Source organism: Gymnoscopelus microlampas, assembly GCF_963454915.1.
Source record: "Gymnoscopelus microlampas genome assembly, chromosome: 7".
Taxonomy (NCBI): domain Eukaryota; kingdom Metazoa; phylum Chordata; class Actinopteri; order Myctophiformes; family Myctophidae; genus Gymnoscopelus; species Gymnoscopelus microlampas.
In genome coordinates, this window is record NC_139944.1 from 6,399,168 (window position 1) to 6,417,023 (window position 17,856).

The following is a 17,856-nucleotide window of genomic DNA, read 5'->3' on the forward strand; positions in this document are numbered from 1 at the left end:
TTTCATGTCAGGGACCCCCAAAATGATATATATTTGGCTGTGGACCCCCCCTCCATCTCAAAAAGATTTTGTGCCAGGGATCCTCAGAAGCGATGATTCATGTAAAAAAAACAAAAGCATTTTTGATAATATAGTAATATATATAATAATATATATATGTATATGTAGCGTCAGGGGAAAAACATTGGCCCGACGCGATCCTCCATTCCAGAACTATGGCAAAACAACATAAATCCGAGAAAAAACATACTTTTGTAAATCCTTTAACATGGCAGCAGACGATCGTTTTTTTCTTCTGGTCACGTGATCTCTGGTCAGTAAAAGCAACACACCTTGGAGGGTGGAATGTATTGCTGCTCCCTGCCTCTGTGCTTGCCCTCTGTATTGTCCCTCACTGCTTTCAGATAACAATCAACAGTTTACTGGCAGTAACACTCGCCTCGTCCGACTCGTCTCGCCTCACTTAGCCTCGTGTAGTAGGTATTATTTAGCGATCCACCGTTGTCGTTTTCATCAGTGTTCGGAGTCAAACATACTGGACAACATGGCTTCTGAGTTGGGTCGGTCAGTGCACCGAGGCGCAGTGCACAGACATGTCGAACGGCAATTATTATTACCAAAGAACATTTAAGGAAACTCGTGGAAAGTTGAGTATACCACATTTAAAGGAGAGATCCGGACATGTTAAGTGTTATCTTTGATGTGTCGCTAATCACTCACCAACGTAGAAAGGGCCGTTGAGTTATTCCAGAGATTCCCCTATCGTCCAGTCTGGAGACCCCCTCCGTTGGCATAATGGGAGGCGCGTGGAAGGCTGAAATTCGCCTAATATAACCGATGCAAAGTTCGTTTTTTCTCTACTCCTGCTCATAGTGGAGTCTCATGATACTCAAACATGCACTGAATGTCGTGAACGAGCCACCGTTAGTTCAGAACAAGATGACGCTGGTTGCTTGTTTCTTCCATAGAACCTGGCGTCTATAAGAAACAAGCAACCAGCGTCATCTTGAAGACAACGTCCAGTCATCCTCAACCTGGAATCACGCGTTGAGAGGCTACTATAGAGCCCAAGAGAAAATCTGCACACTGGTAATGGTGAAAAATGTATTTTTTTATTGCGCTGTTAACGTTTCGATCAATCAGATCTTCATCAGGACATACATGGCATATACTATAGAGCCCACCTCCAAAAGTGCTTTCTCTTCAGCCCACAGGGGCCGCAACTAGCGCGGAAAGTTGCACCGTCTGTCGTACAAACTCTATCCCCCCCCCCCCCGCAGCTTCCTCGTGTCATGACGGCTGCACCCTGCGACTGACACAGCCCTGGGTAGGGCAACCCGGTCTGGCGGGGATCTGCGCTTTTCTAGCATTTTGGGGATTTAGCTGCATAGCATACAGTTCTATACTAGTGTGTTTAGTCTCACTGCAGTGCCAACAGTCACACGCCATTAATAAGAAACTTAGAGACCGACTGTAATTGACTTTGTGGGATCCAGCCAGCGTTTTTTTATTCTTTAAACTTAAAAAAGTCATTGTAGTGTGAAGTGTGAACATTTTCAAAGTGGAAAATGAGCCCGAGTCGTAAATCCTCCTGAGGACTGTCATCGTGTCCACAGAGCTAGCTGCTGTCCTCTTCATTATTTATGGGGTGACTCTGGGCAGAGTCGGGCAGAAACCTCTCATCTCCATTATTCTAACTTTTGGTGTTTTTTCGTAAATTAACGCCCTACTTGATCACACTACAGCGTCACACAAAAACATCAAAAGTAGCAGATCTACAAGCTCGAAACGCGGCGCGAAGCGACGCGTTTCGAGCTTGCAGATCTGCTGCTTTTGCTGTTTTTGAATTTCAATCCTGAAAAGTAGCAGTTTTGGACATATGAGGTTTCCACCCGACAGAGACGACATGAGAAAATGGGGATAACTTGAATTGTGTTATGTTTTCTTTTAAAGGGAATCATTTTGAGCTAGAATGGGGGGAAAAAAGACAATGCGAGATTACAGTTATCATAGTAATACTGTTTTCTGAAAAGGTGTGTATCTACATTTGATGATGGGCGACGCTAATATGCCACAGGCTCAATGTCATACAAGAGAAATGATCTCTCCTCTTAATTTGCGTGTCTGATATACAGTTTAATAACTGCATATCGAGCGAGTCAGAGAAAGGTTGAGCTTTAAATACCCCAGTCATTGAATGGAGTAACGGGCTTTTGCTGCAGTTTTTCTAATGAATTCAACGTGCGTCACTTCATTCCTTTGTTTTATACTTGCTGGAGAGTCAGGACTTTCTCTCTGTGTGGGACATGCGCAACTTACACACACACACACACACACACACACACGCACACGCACACGCACACGCACGCGCTCTCTTTCACAGTCACTCACCACCTCTGCGTCTCCCCTGTCAGTGGCAGTGAGAGATATTAATTGCCGTATGCAGGTTGACTAATGGGCCTTTAACGGCCGCGGTTCTGCTTGGTTTCAGCCGCTGCGTTCTTCGTCACCTACGACTGCACCAAGTCCCTGCTCGGAGACGCCGCCGGCCCGTTGGCCGCGCCCCACATGGCACCTGTCACTCACATGCTGGCCGCCTCCCTGGGAGAAACCGTAAGGCCCAAGTCTTTTTTTCCCTGACCTCTCTCTCTCTCTCTCTCTCTCTCTCTCTCTCCCTGACCCTTCTCTCTCTCTTACTCTACCTCCACTCCTGTGGGTATTAACTCTTCTATTGTTCATTCTTCAATTTGTTCTTTTCTTCTTTGTACCATAATATGGTCTATCGTTTTATCTAGTGCAAAAAACAAGTGGGTTGTGCACATCCAGTTCGATGCTGGTGCTGGACACAAAATGACAGATTTGACAGAAGAGAGTACAAGTCCGCACAACAGTTTTGCTCCTCAGTGTTTCGTTTACCCCTTTAAGACCTGGAACGCATCTGTGTCACTTCTTGATGTGAGCTAAAAAGCATTATTTTACACTTTGGCTATTTTTGAAAAATTGTGAAAACTGTGCAAATCTTTGAATATCCTGCAGCTCTCCAAAGATCGTCAATATAACGCTGGCATGGGGATGAAAAACTATGTTTTAATCTCAGGCAGTCAATGTGTTAAAACACTTTACAGGGTACACAGTGTACCCTGTAATGTTGCTGTAAAAATATACATATATATATATATACACACCGTATATCTAGGTGTGCCCTGGGGCCTTTTGGCTATGAAAGGTGTGCCCTGGCAGAAAAATTGTTGTCTATAAAAATGTTGAAGGTCAACATTTTTATAGACATTTTAGCCCCCCCAGCAGTGATGCAAAGTAACATTTGCTGAAGTACTGTACTTAAGTACAATTTTGAGGTACTTTTACTTTACTGGAGTATTTCGAATTGTCTATACCGGTACTTTTACTTCTACTCCACTACATCTCGGAGGAAAATATTGTACTTTTACTCCACTACAATTATTTGAAAACTTTAGTTTCTAGTTACTTTGCAGATATACATTATTACATTATAAAACATACATTAACCACTTTAGCCTTATTTTAGACCTAGACTATTTGAAACTAGCCGATCTACAAGCTCACAACGCGTCGCATCGCGACGCGTTGTGAGCTTGTAGATCGGCTATTTTCAAACATTTTAGTACTTTTACTTTTGGTACTTTAAGTGTGTTTACACAAGGCTGCCGGGAACGGCAGGTGGCATTAGGCTCACACTGATGTCGCTAAGCCCTGCCCTCTACGGTATGTGGAGCCTCTATTAGTGTAGCTTATTGCCACCCCTTCTCCTTGTTGGCCAGTAATAGAACTTGATAAAAAACAGAAAGGCCGTTGATCAGAGGGGGAAACAGGTTTTGAGTCACTTGTAGTCTTGTTGCTCTGTGATCGCCCCTGCGAATCCAGCAGATCGCTATGTGAGGAGCGATCAGACAGACGGAGGGAGGGAGGGAGGGAGGGAGGAAGTAAGTAGAATGTGGTTTTGGCACATTGGCCTCTGCTGTCCCAGCTGGGTGACTTCAGGGGCCTTCTTCTTCTTCTTCTTCTGTCTCGTCCCATTATCCCCCCTCCCTCCCTCCCTCCCTCCCTCCCAGCTGGGTAAATAAGAATTCATTGCTGCCTATTGACTTAGCTGTTTTCCCAAGCTCAGGCCCCCCTCAGACTCCACCAATTTTGTGTGCACGGAATTTCTTGGACTTGAAAGCACCACGAGGAGTGGTACAATTTCCTCAGCCGGTCCACCCCCCCCCCCCCCCCCCCCCCCCTCCCTCCCTCATCCCGCTTTCCTGCAGTTAGCCCCAAGGAATCCGAGACCATCGTGGGACTATGGGGTGTTTCCATTGGCATGAGAGAGTAGGGGGTAGCGGGGAGAGGGGAGGAATGGATGGATGGAAGGAGGGATACCCCCCCTCCTGCTATACCACCTCAGCTTGCTGCAAACATTTTTGGTTTTTAGTATTCATGACTTTTCGGATTGGTCGTTTTTACATGTTTTCCATGTTTATGAAATGCCCCCGTGTGGGTGTGCGTTGTGTTTTTTTTAGCACGCCATGTTTCAGACCGCAGGGGATCAGAGGGTACTACTGTACTCGAGCTCGTGATTTTTGTCTCATCTTGCATTATTGTTCCCTTCTCGTTTGTGATGCGTTATTAGAATCGCCCTTTGTACTTGCTGCTGCAAAAATAGGCGTCTCTCAATAACTACCTGGGTTAGGGTTGACTGGACGACATGACGACATCGAATGACTGACTGTGACCATCTCACACAAAACATGAAGATGAGACGTTATGAAGATGAGAGAACACTCGCATGCTTTGACCTTTAACCCATTCAATCCGGGAACGCATCGGCGTCATTTTAGATTTCTTTGGCTATTCAAAAATGGCAGATATACAAGCTCATAGCGCGGCACCAAGTGCCGCGCTATGAGCTTGTAGATCTGCTATTTTTGAAAGACGAAATATATATTTATATACATTTTTAACTCAAATTTGCTTCTGGGGGCAAAATACTTTGAGACGGAGGTCCGTGGACAAATGCATATCATTTTGGGTGGTCCTTGACATGAAAAAAAGAGTTTGAGAACCACTGATATTATAGCAACAACATTATCGTTCCCTTCTCATTTGAAATACATCATTAGAATCACCCGTTGTAGCACTAGCTGCAAAAATAGGCGTCTCCCAATGAACTACCTGCGGTTCTCGAATGACTCGACTGTGAGAGAGGTGAGACGGAGGTCGAGGCTTGCCTCCCCCCCCCCCCCCCCCCCCCTTTTTTCACGCTGTCGCAGGGATTTGAGCACATCAAAGGGAAGAAATCGTCCGAGCGGAGCTGAGGAGAAGCTAGAGCCGGTATCCCACCGCATCCGGGGCCTGGTTGGTTATGTCTTGTTCAAAGCACCAGTAATCTTCGGGGCTTAGCCATAAAAGGCTGACCCCGGAACTGCCCCCCCCCCCCCAGTTGCACACAAGGCCTAAACATCCAACTGCACCCGGTGATGCAATCGGCATCCACACATCATCCGTTTGCCTCGTTACCTGTTAACGCAGTTTGAAATAAGTCGCGGCGAGGCAAAGGCGCATTTTTCCCCTTCCGTTTATCCTCGTTGCGTGTTCGGCCTCGGTGGACCGTGTGGGCCGACAAGGATCCCATAATAACGGTATGTTCTCACCGCTTTCTGAATTTCTGTTTCAGACTGCTCCATCCATGGGGGGTGGATGAGGTGGGGTATTTTTGGGGCGGTGTAGCCGCCCCCTATAAGTGAGTTTTGGACACCGACCAAAAGATTTGTATACCCCCTAACCCTTCCATTGTTAATGCAAATCGATACTTTTGCAAAGTCAGCCAATCACATTACAGCTAGTGTCATCACCACTAACTGTAATGTGATTGGCTGACTTTGCAAATTCAGGACTGTGATTGGCTAGGGAAACACATGACACATGTGCAGCCCTATGAATAGCAGTATGGACTTTAAAAAAAGTCATTTATCCTTTTTTTAAAGTGAGTCATGTTGTGATGACCAAACACCGCCCACTTCACACTGGGTGTGATTTTTTAACTGAAACGGGGTAAGCTGCCTGACCAGTGCAGCCATCGTTAGCAGCTAAATCAAACTCCCTCCCGGCTTGAGACTGTGGCGCATACCACTGAGTCCTTCTCACAGTTTTCTGAATTATGTTGCTGTAATATCAGTGGTGCATAAACTTTTTCATGGACCACCCAAAATGATATGTATTTGGCCACGGACCCCCATCTCAATATTTAGTTCCAGGGACCCCCATGAAGCAAAGATTCGAGTTACAAATGTTCCCTTTAAAAAAAGAAATATATTTAATTATTCGCACAAATGTTGAAGATTTTTCAAAAGTAGCAGATATACAAGTTCATAGCGCGGCACCGAGTGCCGCGCTATGAACTTGTATATCTGCTACTTTTGAATAGCCCAAAGAAATCTAAATTACACACACATGCGTTCCCCGTCTGAATGAGTTAACGGGGTTAACCACCTAAGCACTATACTTAAGTTTAGAAAATTGTGGATATCTATCTTTTTTTTTTTTTACTTTCACCGACAATAATATGCCCAAAATAGGGACACCAGGTCGAAAGACGTGCATGGTTGAAATGATCGAAACCTGTGGATCTCGGGAACCGCATGTGAACGGCGTGGCTCCATTGTAGATCTCAGACTTCACGTGGGCAACCTGTGACGTCGGTCATCTATGAAATATCTATTACAGTATGAATCCGAATCAAAGTTTCAGCCTCATCTGCCGCGTTGACTTACATTATAAAATGTAAGTGAAACATTTCCAAAAGTTTAAAACATATACCTGTGCTGTCTGGCAGAAACCAGCCAAAATGTTCATTTTTCAGGAAATGAAACAAAGTGGAGTTAGGAGGTTTTGTTCATCACTGATAAGAACAGCTGAATGGACCTCCAAGCTCACAATGAGGTTGGAGGTCAAAAGGGGGTGGAGCCTGGACTGAGCAAAACCAGCTAACTCCACCCCCCTTTGGTGGACTTAGCTGAAAGTTTGAGGATCCAATGGAGTTAGCTGCTTTTATCAGAAGTGCTTTTTAATGCTTTTCATTGGTTCAATGTTTTTTTTCTCCCAAAACACAGATGTAAAGGGTGTTCAATAGCACTGATTTATGGGGGGAAAAATGGAGTTAGCTGGTTTCTGCCGGACAGCAATGATATGCTAGAAAAAGTGTGTGTGTGTGTGTGTGTGTGTGTGTGTGTGTGTGTGTGTGTGTGTGTGTGTGTGTGTGTGTGTGTGTGTGTGTGTGTGTGTGTGTGTGTGTGTGTGTGTGTGTGTGTGTGTGTGTGTGTGTGTGTGTGTGTGTGTGTGTGTGTGTGTGTGTGTGTGTGTGTGTGTGTGTGTGTGGGGGAATTTTGCGCTAATTGGTTCTGGACACACAGGCACACACACAGAGCCTCTTATAGACGATAACACAATACTGTACACCTCTTGACTTGCAGGCTGACATCTCCCAGGTTCTGCCACCGAATCGCCCGTTTTTCTTTTACCGTGTACGACGTTTCAGAGATGAATGGCGGTAACGTAACGAACGAGCGTCGACGACGCGAGGCGTTTTTGTCGTCGACGTAGCGCAGTTGTGTTCGGAGGTGAAGTGGAGATTTATAGGCTCTATGCACAGCAGCCATATTGTAAGACATTCACAGGTGTTATCAATGATACTAATGAAGGCTCTGTTCCATTCTGGTCAGACGGAGTCAGGGTGCTGATATTGTGCATGTTGGCTCACTGGAAACACTCCCAAATGGCCCTTTACGGGTGTGTAACTCTGAGAGTGTACAAATGGAACCAAATGGACCCTTACGGGTCCATTTGGTTCCATTTGTACACTCTCAGAGTTATGGGGGTCGTGGAAATCTGAAATTCTAAAATCTGACAACTACTGTGCTACACTAAATGGAACAGAGCCTTCATTAGTATCATTGGTAACACCTGTGAAGGAAGCGATAATATGGCTGCTGTGCATGGAGCCTATTTCGGGACGGCCAGAAAGTATGCTGGTATATGAACACTGACACAGATCGACAAATCGACCAGATCAAAACGCGTCGGTTCGCGCAGCGTTTCGAGCTTGTATATCTGATATTTTTATTACTTTTGTGTGACACAGTGGTATGATCAAGTAAGGCATCGATTTACGAAAAAACTAAACGTAAAAATATGGAGACAAGAGGTTTCTGTCCGACAGCAACGATATATTGATGGGTTTCTAGTCTACAGCCCCTCTCAGCACAGTGCTAAGCGGTGCCCTCTCTGTTCCTGTAACAACAAAACCAGTTTGAAACTAAGCGCTTTACGATGTGCATTAACCCATTAAGACCTGAAGCCTGCAAATGTCTTCTAAATCCCAACAGTATTCTGAAAAAAACTTATGTTTCTATATCGGTGGTGCTCAAACTTTTTCATGTCAAGGACCCCCAGAATGATATGTGTTTGGTCGCAAACCCCCATCTTGTTCCAGGGACCCCCCAGAAGCAAAGATTTGAGTTAAAGATGTTCACTTTAAACCGATATGTATTCCAAGATTTGCACACATTTTCACGATTTTTCAAAAATAGCAGATCTACAAGCTCATAGCGCGGCACTCGGTGCCGTGCTATGAGCTTGTATATCTGCTATTTTTGAATAGCCAAAGTGTAAAATAATGCTTTTATAGCTCAAATCTAAAACCATGCAAGGCACCAACCTGCTCCTGAGAAGCAGTTAGGGGCTCAGTGTCTTGCTCAAGGACACTTTGACACTAAACCCAGAGGGAGCCGGGGATCGAACCGGGAACCTTCCGATTGCCCCCCCCCACCCCCCCACCCCATCTCACACAAAACATGAAGATGAGACGTTCTAGAGAAGAGAACACTCACGTGCTTTGCCGGGAACGCATCTGTGTCATTTTAAGATTTCTTTGGCTATTTGCTGAATCGTGGAGAAAAATCTTTGATTATATATGTTTTAAAGCAAACAATTTTTTACTCCGATCTGTGCTTCTGGGGGGGGGGTCCCTGGAACAAAACATTTTGAGATGGGGGTCCGCGGCCAAGTACATCATTTTGGGGGTCCTTGACATGAAAAAGTTGGAGCACCACTGATATAGCAACATACTGTTAGGATTTAGAAAACATTTTTAGATATGCATTTGGTCGCGGACCCCCCCATCTCAAAATGTTTTGTTCCAGGGGACCCCCCAGAAGCAAAGATTTGAGTTAGAAATGTTCGCTTTAAAAATATATATATTCAAGGATTTGCACGCATTTTCAAGATGAATTTTCAATGACACAGATGCATTCCAGGATCAATCAATGTTTTTATATATTTTTTGTTTCTTTGATTTGAGGCAAGACGTCAAACACAGAAACGCACAGTGCACAAATGTACTTTTTGCTCCGGCGGATCGCCAAACTAATGTACTGTAGGCTAATTGATAAAACAATGATGAGCACATATCAGCCGGTGGGGGGGGTTCGGGGGTCTGTTGGCTAATCGCTGTTTGTCGCAACGCTCGGAGACAAATCCAGAAACAGAAACAGATCGGATGTCACAAAATCAGCCGAGCCAGAGAGGTAAGAAGAAGACGATAAGAGAAATGCCTCCTTTTGGATGGCAGCATCCGTGTGTGTGTGTGTGTGTGTGTGTGTGTGTGTGTGTGTCTCTGTGGCCCATCAAGACGCTCCCATAAAGAATGTGTAAGCTGATGGCGTCTGTCAGGTTCTAGCCGGCTGTTATCCAGCCATTAGATCAGATTTATCTTCATTCCCATTCGCCTGACGTCTGCCCTGAAAGCTCATTTGTCAAGGCCACGACGGCGGGGGCTTCTCCCCTCGCATCTGTAAACCACCCCTCCACCCTCCACCCTCCACCCCCACCCATCTGCGGGAGCATGTTGTGGCAAATACAGGGTGACATGGCAAGATGGGAGGGAGGGAGGGGGGTGTGTGAAACTGGCAGCCACTTAACTTGGCACGGAGGAATAATCCATGCATCGGCCCAAACAACGCCACGCTTTGTGATTTATCGGCCGTTGGTTTGGAACCGCGAGACGTACAGTGTTCCTGTCTCTTCGCGTCTTTTTCTCCTCTTGTCTTTTTTTTCCATCCCACTTTTGTCCTCGTCCGTCCTCTCTCGACTTTCTTGGCGTCACCGTGCCTTCTGGCCTCAGAATCAGCTCTGTGATCAAAGCCGGGTTCGGGGTGAAATTGGCTTTGCCATACTTCTGCTACATTTTGACACGACTTATAAAGACACCCTGTTCAGGCTTTGCCAAGACAACGTTGCAGTGTCCCTCCCCGCTGGTTTGTTCTCAAGATTGTGTGCAGTCTATCGGCGGATCCTCTCGAATATTCAAAGAAAAAAAACCCTGCTCTTTTGCCATAGAGAGGTAGTGGTACTTCACAGATAGGTAGTGATATTTAACAGATATCTCTGTGGGGAATTTTAGGGGTTTCCAAATGGGCTTCTGACTTCTTGTAGTCAGCCATTGCTGGGCCATCATGGTCGTGTTCAGCAATCGAGCATAACGTGTGGAGTTCCTGTGATTTACTTGAGATAGATAAAGACAATCTTGATGTGGACCTCTTATGTTGAAGCACGTCCATGTTTTGAAAGCCGGCAAAAACAATTAGACTCCTTTGCCAAAGGCATGGCACAGGCACAAATTGTAACCGATTTGCTTATTGTTTGAGCACTCGCATTATTCTGCCACATAATCGCCTCCAGTTTCCAACACTTGTCTGTCGGACAGTCTGCTCAGACGGTCGCGTCCAACAAATTAGACATTTCTGTCAGCAGTCTAGCCTGCAGCTTCACCATATGGTGGCGCCTAAGCTCTCCTTCTGTGAACACACTGGCAGATACTCTCGGCGGTCAATGGCGGTACATTTCAGAGCCAAATGACTCTAATTAGAACGAGCGGCGTCTGCACACGCATAGGCCTGTCACAATTATTACATAATCGCCTAATCGCAATTATTTGTTTGCATAATCGTCATAATCATTTCCATTACAAATGTTCATATATTTTCAAAATTTCCAAAGCTTTTAGATCTGCCATTTCCACAATGAATCTTCCTTTGAAAGTATAAAGTAAGTGTTGTTTGTCACATACAAGCCAAAAGGAAATGTAATTTTGTATTCATAATGTTTCAATGTTCAATGACAGAAACACAATGAAATCTCAATTATTTGAGTGACAATTTATCGTCGAGCAAATGCTGCAAATGCTGCGCGCGCACACACACGCACACACACACACACACGCACACGCACACACGCACGCACGCACGCACACACGCACACACCACCATGTTCCTTCACCTGTTGCACTGTGGTGCTGTCTGATGATGATAATGCAGCAGTGATGGACTGACCGCCGTGGCTCAATGCCCAGGAGCTGGAAAGAGCGATGGGCCAAGGGAAGGGAGGACAGTGGGAGGTAATGACTCTTTACTAGGTCCCCAGATTGATTTGCCGGGCCATGCCGATAATGTGCCCGTGAGTCTCCGTTAAGCCATTAAGACCGGGACAGCATATCTGTCATTTTATATTTCCTTGGCTATTCAAAAATAGCAGATCTACAAGCCCGTAGCGCGGCACCGAGTGCCGCGCTACGGGCTTGTAGATCTGCTATTTTTGAACAATTGTGAAAATGTGTGCAAATCTTTTAATATATATATATTCATTTTCAAAGCGAACATTTGTAACTCAAATCTTTGCTTCTGGGGGGTCCCTGGAACAAAATGTTTTGAGAGGGGGGTCCGCGGCCAAATACATATAATTTTGGGGGTCCTTTGACATGAGAAAAGTTTGAGAACCACTGATACTATAGCAACTTAAGTTTTTTCAAAAAAACTATTTTAGAAGACATTTGTAGAATCCCCCAGAAGCAAAGATTTGAGTTAAAAATATTCGCTTAAAAAATTATACATTCAAAGATTTGCACAAATGTTCTTAAAATTAGCAGATCTATAAGCTCATAGTGCCGCGCTATGAGCTTGTAGATCTGCTTTTTTTTTGGAATAGACAAAGAAATCTAAAAATGACAGAGATGCTTTCCCGGTCTTAATGGATTAATTTCCCATTCCGTACCGGAGTAAGCCCACGATTGAGCGCCCAGCCCCTTGTTGTTCACCGGGCCAGTCCTGGGAAATAAAAAAAAACACGGTTCGTCATTTGGATTTACAACGGCGGGGCCCAAGGGATAGCGTGCAAACTCCCGACCACAGGGCGGGCAAAGCCTTCTCATTAACCCTTTAAGACTGGGAACACATCAGTGTGTCATTTTTAGATTTCTTTGGCTATTCAAAAATAGCAGATTGTACCTACTCACTATGAATTAAGTACAAAGGACCCCAATCTTGTTTTTAAAAAAAATCCTATTTACTGTAGTTGACCTTGTATTGAATCAATCAAGCAATCAATCAGATATACAAGCTCATAGTGCTACAGTGTGAGCTTGTAGATCTGCAATTCTTTTTGAAAAATCGTGAAAATGTTTGAATATATATATCGAATATATATATCGTTTATATAGTTTCAAAGCGAACATTTTTAACTCAATCTTTGCTTCTGGGGGATTCTACAAAATGCCTTTTTAAAAATGTTATACTTATGTTGCTATATATCAGTGGTTCTCAAACTTTTCTCATGTCAAAGGACCCCCCCAAAATGATATGTATTTGTCCGCGAACACCCCCCCCCCTTCTAAAAATATTTTGTTCCAGGGACCCCCAGAGGCAAAGATATGAGTTAAAAATGTATATATATATATTCAAAGATTTGCGCACATTTTCAAGATTTTTCCAAAAATAGCAGATCTGCAAGCTCATAGCGCGGCACTCGGTGCCGCGCTGTGAGCTTGTAGATCTGCTATTTTTCGAATAGTCTAAAAAGGACGCACAGATGCGTTCCCGGTCTTAATGGGGTTAAGGCCGCTTGACGACTCTGCGTAGCTTGTAAATAAAGATGAACGGCGGGCAGTCGGCAGGGGACGCAAAAGACGGGGAACAAGTTTATCGCGGGTTTACAAGCCGAGGAAGACACTGAGAAAGACGGCCGAGACGACGTAGGTATATACTAGGCACTAGGCAAAGAGACGGACATCTGTCATCCTGACAGATCCTCCCGCTTACAACCCGCCCCTCGAAAACACTGCGTAAAGTCGAGGAACAAAAAAAAAAACAAGACCTCACACCACTTCTATATCCCCTTCACACGCCATAAAAGCCATATTAACCCATTAAGACCGGGAACGCATGCATCCGTGTCACTTTAGATTTCTTTGGGCTATTCAAAAAATAGCAGATCTACAAGCTCATAGCGCGGCACCGAGTGCCGCGCCATGAGCTTGTAGATCTGCTATTTTTTTGAAAGATTTTGACAATTTGTGCAGATCATTGAATATACATTTTCATCTCAAATCTTTGCTTCTGGGGGTCCCTGGAACAAAATATTTTTAGTTGGGGGGGTCCACGGCCAAGTATATAATTTTGCGGGGAGTCCTTGACATGAAGAAGTTTGAGAACCACTGATATATATAGCAACATAAGTTTTTCTTCCCCCCCAAAATAACAGTTAGGATTTAGAAGACATTTGTAGAATCCCCCAGAAGCAAAGATTTGAGTTACAAATGTTATATATAATTATGTATTTAAAAAAAAACAAATTTGCACACATTTTCAAGATTTAAAAATAAAAAAACAGATCTACAAGCTTGTAGATCTGATATTTTTGAATAGCCAAAAGAAATCTAAAAAAACTTCACCGATGCGTTCCCGCCGGTCTTAATGGGTTAATCCAAACCTTCAAGGGCTTTTTTTTTAGCACCCTGACTCGATATCACTGACCCCCCCCCCTTCCCCACTTTGCATTGCTTTCAGAGCAAGAGATTTTTTTTATCCTCCATACCCTCGCATCACCCTCCTCCAGTGTGTCAAATTACCACCCCCCCCCCCTCCCCCCAAATAAACAATATCCCTAATTTATTTGGCGTAATGATTCTCTGCTACATGATTCTGGCCTGTCCTCCGAGGTGACGGGAAGAGAGAGAGAGAGAGAGAGAGAAAGAGAGAGAGAGAGAGGGCCCTCTTCACTCCAGGCTCTCCCCCATCCAATTACGGCAGTAATTACTTGTCATAGCCACTTTCTTTCTATTTAGCCGTCTTATTCCAGCCCTTTGGAGAATTGCGTTCGGCAGGGGCCGAAAAAACATGATGTACAATGTATTCTAAACAAGCGACTCACTCGGCCAAAAGGGAAAGAGCAAATGAGATGTTTTTGAAATGGATCCTCTGCCCAGATTGGGGGGACGGGGGGGGGGACGGGGGGGGGCGACGACGTGCAGATGCTTTTTCTGCCCACTTGGTGGCAATGTTGCACTGCGGTTACATCTGCCGGAGGTACCAAAAGAGTGATGGTGGATTTTTCTTCACCTGGAATACTAATGGGAATGACGTTATCCTTTTTAGACACTCATTTAAAGACCTTTTGTTCTTGAAGGAGAGGGACGTGCTGGAATCACTCTTTGATGAGCGTTGGATGTGTTTGTCCGCTGAGAAGCAGGTCAGCCCGTTTGAAGTGAAACGCTCACACTTGTGCTAATCGTCGGCCCCGCCGCTCGATACAGTGACTTTCACGTAAGAGTCGTGTAACCCATTAAAGACCGGGAACGCATCTGTGTGTGGCATTTTAAGATTTCTTTAGGCTATTCAAAAATAGCAGATATACAAGCTCACAGCGCGGCACCGAGTGCCGCGCTGTGAGCTTGTAGATCTGCTATTTTCTTTTTCATTGTGAAAATTTGTGCAAATCTTTATGTATGTTTTAAACATTTTTAACTCCGATTTGTGCTTCTGTGGGGGTCCCTGGAACAACATATTTTGAGATGGGGGTCCACGGCCAAATTCAAGTCATTTTGGGTGGTCCTTGACATGAAAAAGGTTTGAGCACCACTGATATAGAAATATACGTTTTTTTCAAAAAACTGTTAAGATTTAGAGGACATTTGTAGAATCCCCCCAGAAGCAAAGATTTGAGTTAAAAACGTTCACTTTAAAAAAACATATATATATGTTATATATATAAAAATAGCATATGTACAAGCTTGTATATCTGCTATTTTTGAACAGCCCGAAGAAATCTAAAAATGACACACAGATGCGTTCACGGTCTTAGTGGGCTAAGCGCAGGCAAGCCACAACAACCCTCACCGTGGATGAACTACAGTAATGTTCATTCTGCATTCTATACCCTCCATGCGTTAGCAGCAGTTTGTAACACCACCTCCTTCCAACACTATATGGCTTGACCTTAAAATCCCCCCCCCCTTTTTGATCTGTTAAATGCAGTGGTGGAAAGTAACTAGGTACATGTACTCAAGTACTGTACTTAAGTAACATTTTGAGGTATTTTTTACTTTACTGGAGTACTTCAAATTTTCCATGCTTTTACTTCTACTCCAAAAGACAAATATTGTACTTATTACTCCACTAAACTTGAAAACTTTAGTTACTAGTTACTTTGTAGATTTTGATTATTATTACAAAACACACACTGTCGACTGTCTTTGCTGCTGTATATAAAAAAAAAAATAAAATAAAATAAACACACATATCTAATTGTATTAACTCTCTCAGTGCCAAGCCCCGAGTTATCCCGAGTTTTTTCTGAATGCCCTCAGTGGCAGAACGAAAAATCCCGAGTTAAAAAAATAAAATAAAAATAAAATAAAAAATATATATTTTTTGGGGAAAAAAATGTTCTGAACCCAAGATATCATTATCTGAAGATTTGCAGCTCCATCCACTCTTTGTTTAACTTATAACTGAAAAAGGCTGTATCTCGCTTCCTAAGCACTTTTTAAAAACTTTTTCATTGGCACTGAGAGAGATAATATCAATGATTTTTTAATGCATTCACTCGATGAACTGTTGCACCCCTAGTATCATGAAGAAGGGCAGGGTGGGGTGTGTGTGTGTGGCGGTATAAATTGTCTCTGTCGGGACGAAACCTGACATGTCCAAAACTGTTATTTTTTCTGAATTCAAAAGTAGCATTCAAAAGTAGCAGATCTACAAGCTGCGTTTCGAGCTTGTAGATCTGCTACTTTTGATGCGTTTGTGTGACGCTGTGATATGATCCAGTAGGGTGTTGACAGTTAATTAAAAAAAAAGTAAAATTATGGAGATAAGAGGATTCTGCCCAAACACCCAACGTTCTGGTAGAAATGGGGAAACGAAGTCGCCAGGTGGTCGGCCGCGCCCGCCCGCCTTTAGGGGCTGATGGGAGTTGGGAGGCATAAATATTCATGCTCGTCTTGAGGAGCTGTTGGCAGTCCATATTCTTGCTGACATACGGAGGGGTTTGGGGATATGGACGTCGTCTTTTGCTGAAAGATGGGCAACTAAGCTTTGTCACCGATGCGTGCGTGTTGATAACACTGACTTTTTTTTTAACGTGTGTGTGTGTGTGTGTGTGTGTGTCCAGGCTCATTAACGGGCCCTCTGGCATGCTAACTCCAATGTCCGTTAGCCTGTAATTGCTCCCCTGGCCTTGCCATGTCTTCTTAACGGTGTAAAGTAACTTAAGTACATTTACTCAAGTACTGTACTTAAGTAACATTTTGAGGTGTTTTTTTTTTTTTACTTTACTGGAGTAATTCCAATTTTCACTTTTGTTCTTTTACTTCTACTCCACTACATCTCAGAGGCAGATAATGGTACTTTTACTCCATTACAATTATTTGAAAAAATATACATTTCGGCCATTTTCAAAAGATTTGCATACATTTTATACATTTGAAAACTTGTGAATCGGAACATTCTGCATGACGAGTACTTTCTACTTTTGGTACTTTAACTACATTTTGATACCAATACTTTTGTGCTTCTGCTCAATACAAGTAACATTTTGAATTCAGGACTTTTACGTTGTAACAGAGTATTTCAACATTGCAGTACTGATACTTTTACTTAAGTAAAAAAAATGTGAGTACTTTTTCCACCACTGCTTCTTACCCACTAACAACATGTGAACAAACAAACACGGGGCGAGCGTTTACTGTATTGTAAAACGGGAGAGTCAGTCTGCTGTAGCTTGGCATTTCTCGAGTCCTTCATGAATAATGAATGGGTTTTTCTGTTGCGTTGTGGGGACATGGTACCAGAGGGCGTTCAGTAAAGAACTCAAACATTCGCTGTAGTGATCAGGCAGGGCGTTAATTTAACCCATTGAGACCTGAAGCCGATTCTACATGTCTGCTAAATCCCAACAGTTTTCTGAAAAACGTATATTTCTATATCAGTGGTGCTCAATCTTTTTCATGTCAAGGACCCCCAAAATTATATGTATTTGACCGCGGACCCCCATCAAAATATGTTGTTCCAGGGACCCCCCAGAAGCAAAGATTTGAGTTAAAAAATGTTCGCTTTAAAAATATATCTATTCAAAGATTTGCACACATTTTCACGATTTAAAAAAAATAGCAGATCTACAAGCTCGTAGCGCGGCACTCGGTGCCGCGCTATGAGCTTGTATATCTGCTATTTTTGAATAGCCCAAAGTGTAAAATAATGCTTTTTAGCTCAAATCTAAAAATGAGACAGTTCCAGGTCTCAATGGGTTAAAAAAAGACAGGGACAATACAAAAAACAATGTATTAAGTGCTCGGATCGAATAAAACATATAGTTTGTTTGTTTTTATAACTTGATACATTGTTTTTTGTATTGTCCCTGTCAAATATATTTAAAAAAAATAAAACTTTTTTTTGTTTTTTTGTTTTTATTTGAATATTAATTTCCATATTCGAATATGCATATTTCCCC

At 43.4% G+C, this 17,856-nt stretch overlaps 1 protein-coding gene across 1 annotated transcript in view; it reads left to right on the plus strand.

Annotated features, from left to right (window-relative positions):
- slc25a26 (solute carrier family 25 member 26) overlaps positions 1-17,856 on the plus strand; it is a gene marked incomplete at its 3' end in the record, with an annotated part of 55,909 nt that overhangs the window by 2,597 nt on the left and 35,456 nt on the right. The window contains exon 3 of the mRNA XM_084061662.1: positions 2,492-2,613. Within this exon, the coding sequence (XP_083917788.1) occupies positions 2,492-2,613 (122 nt within the window). The remainder of the gene's footprint in view (positions 1-2,491; positions 2,614-17,856) is intronic.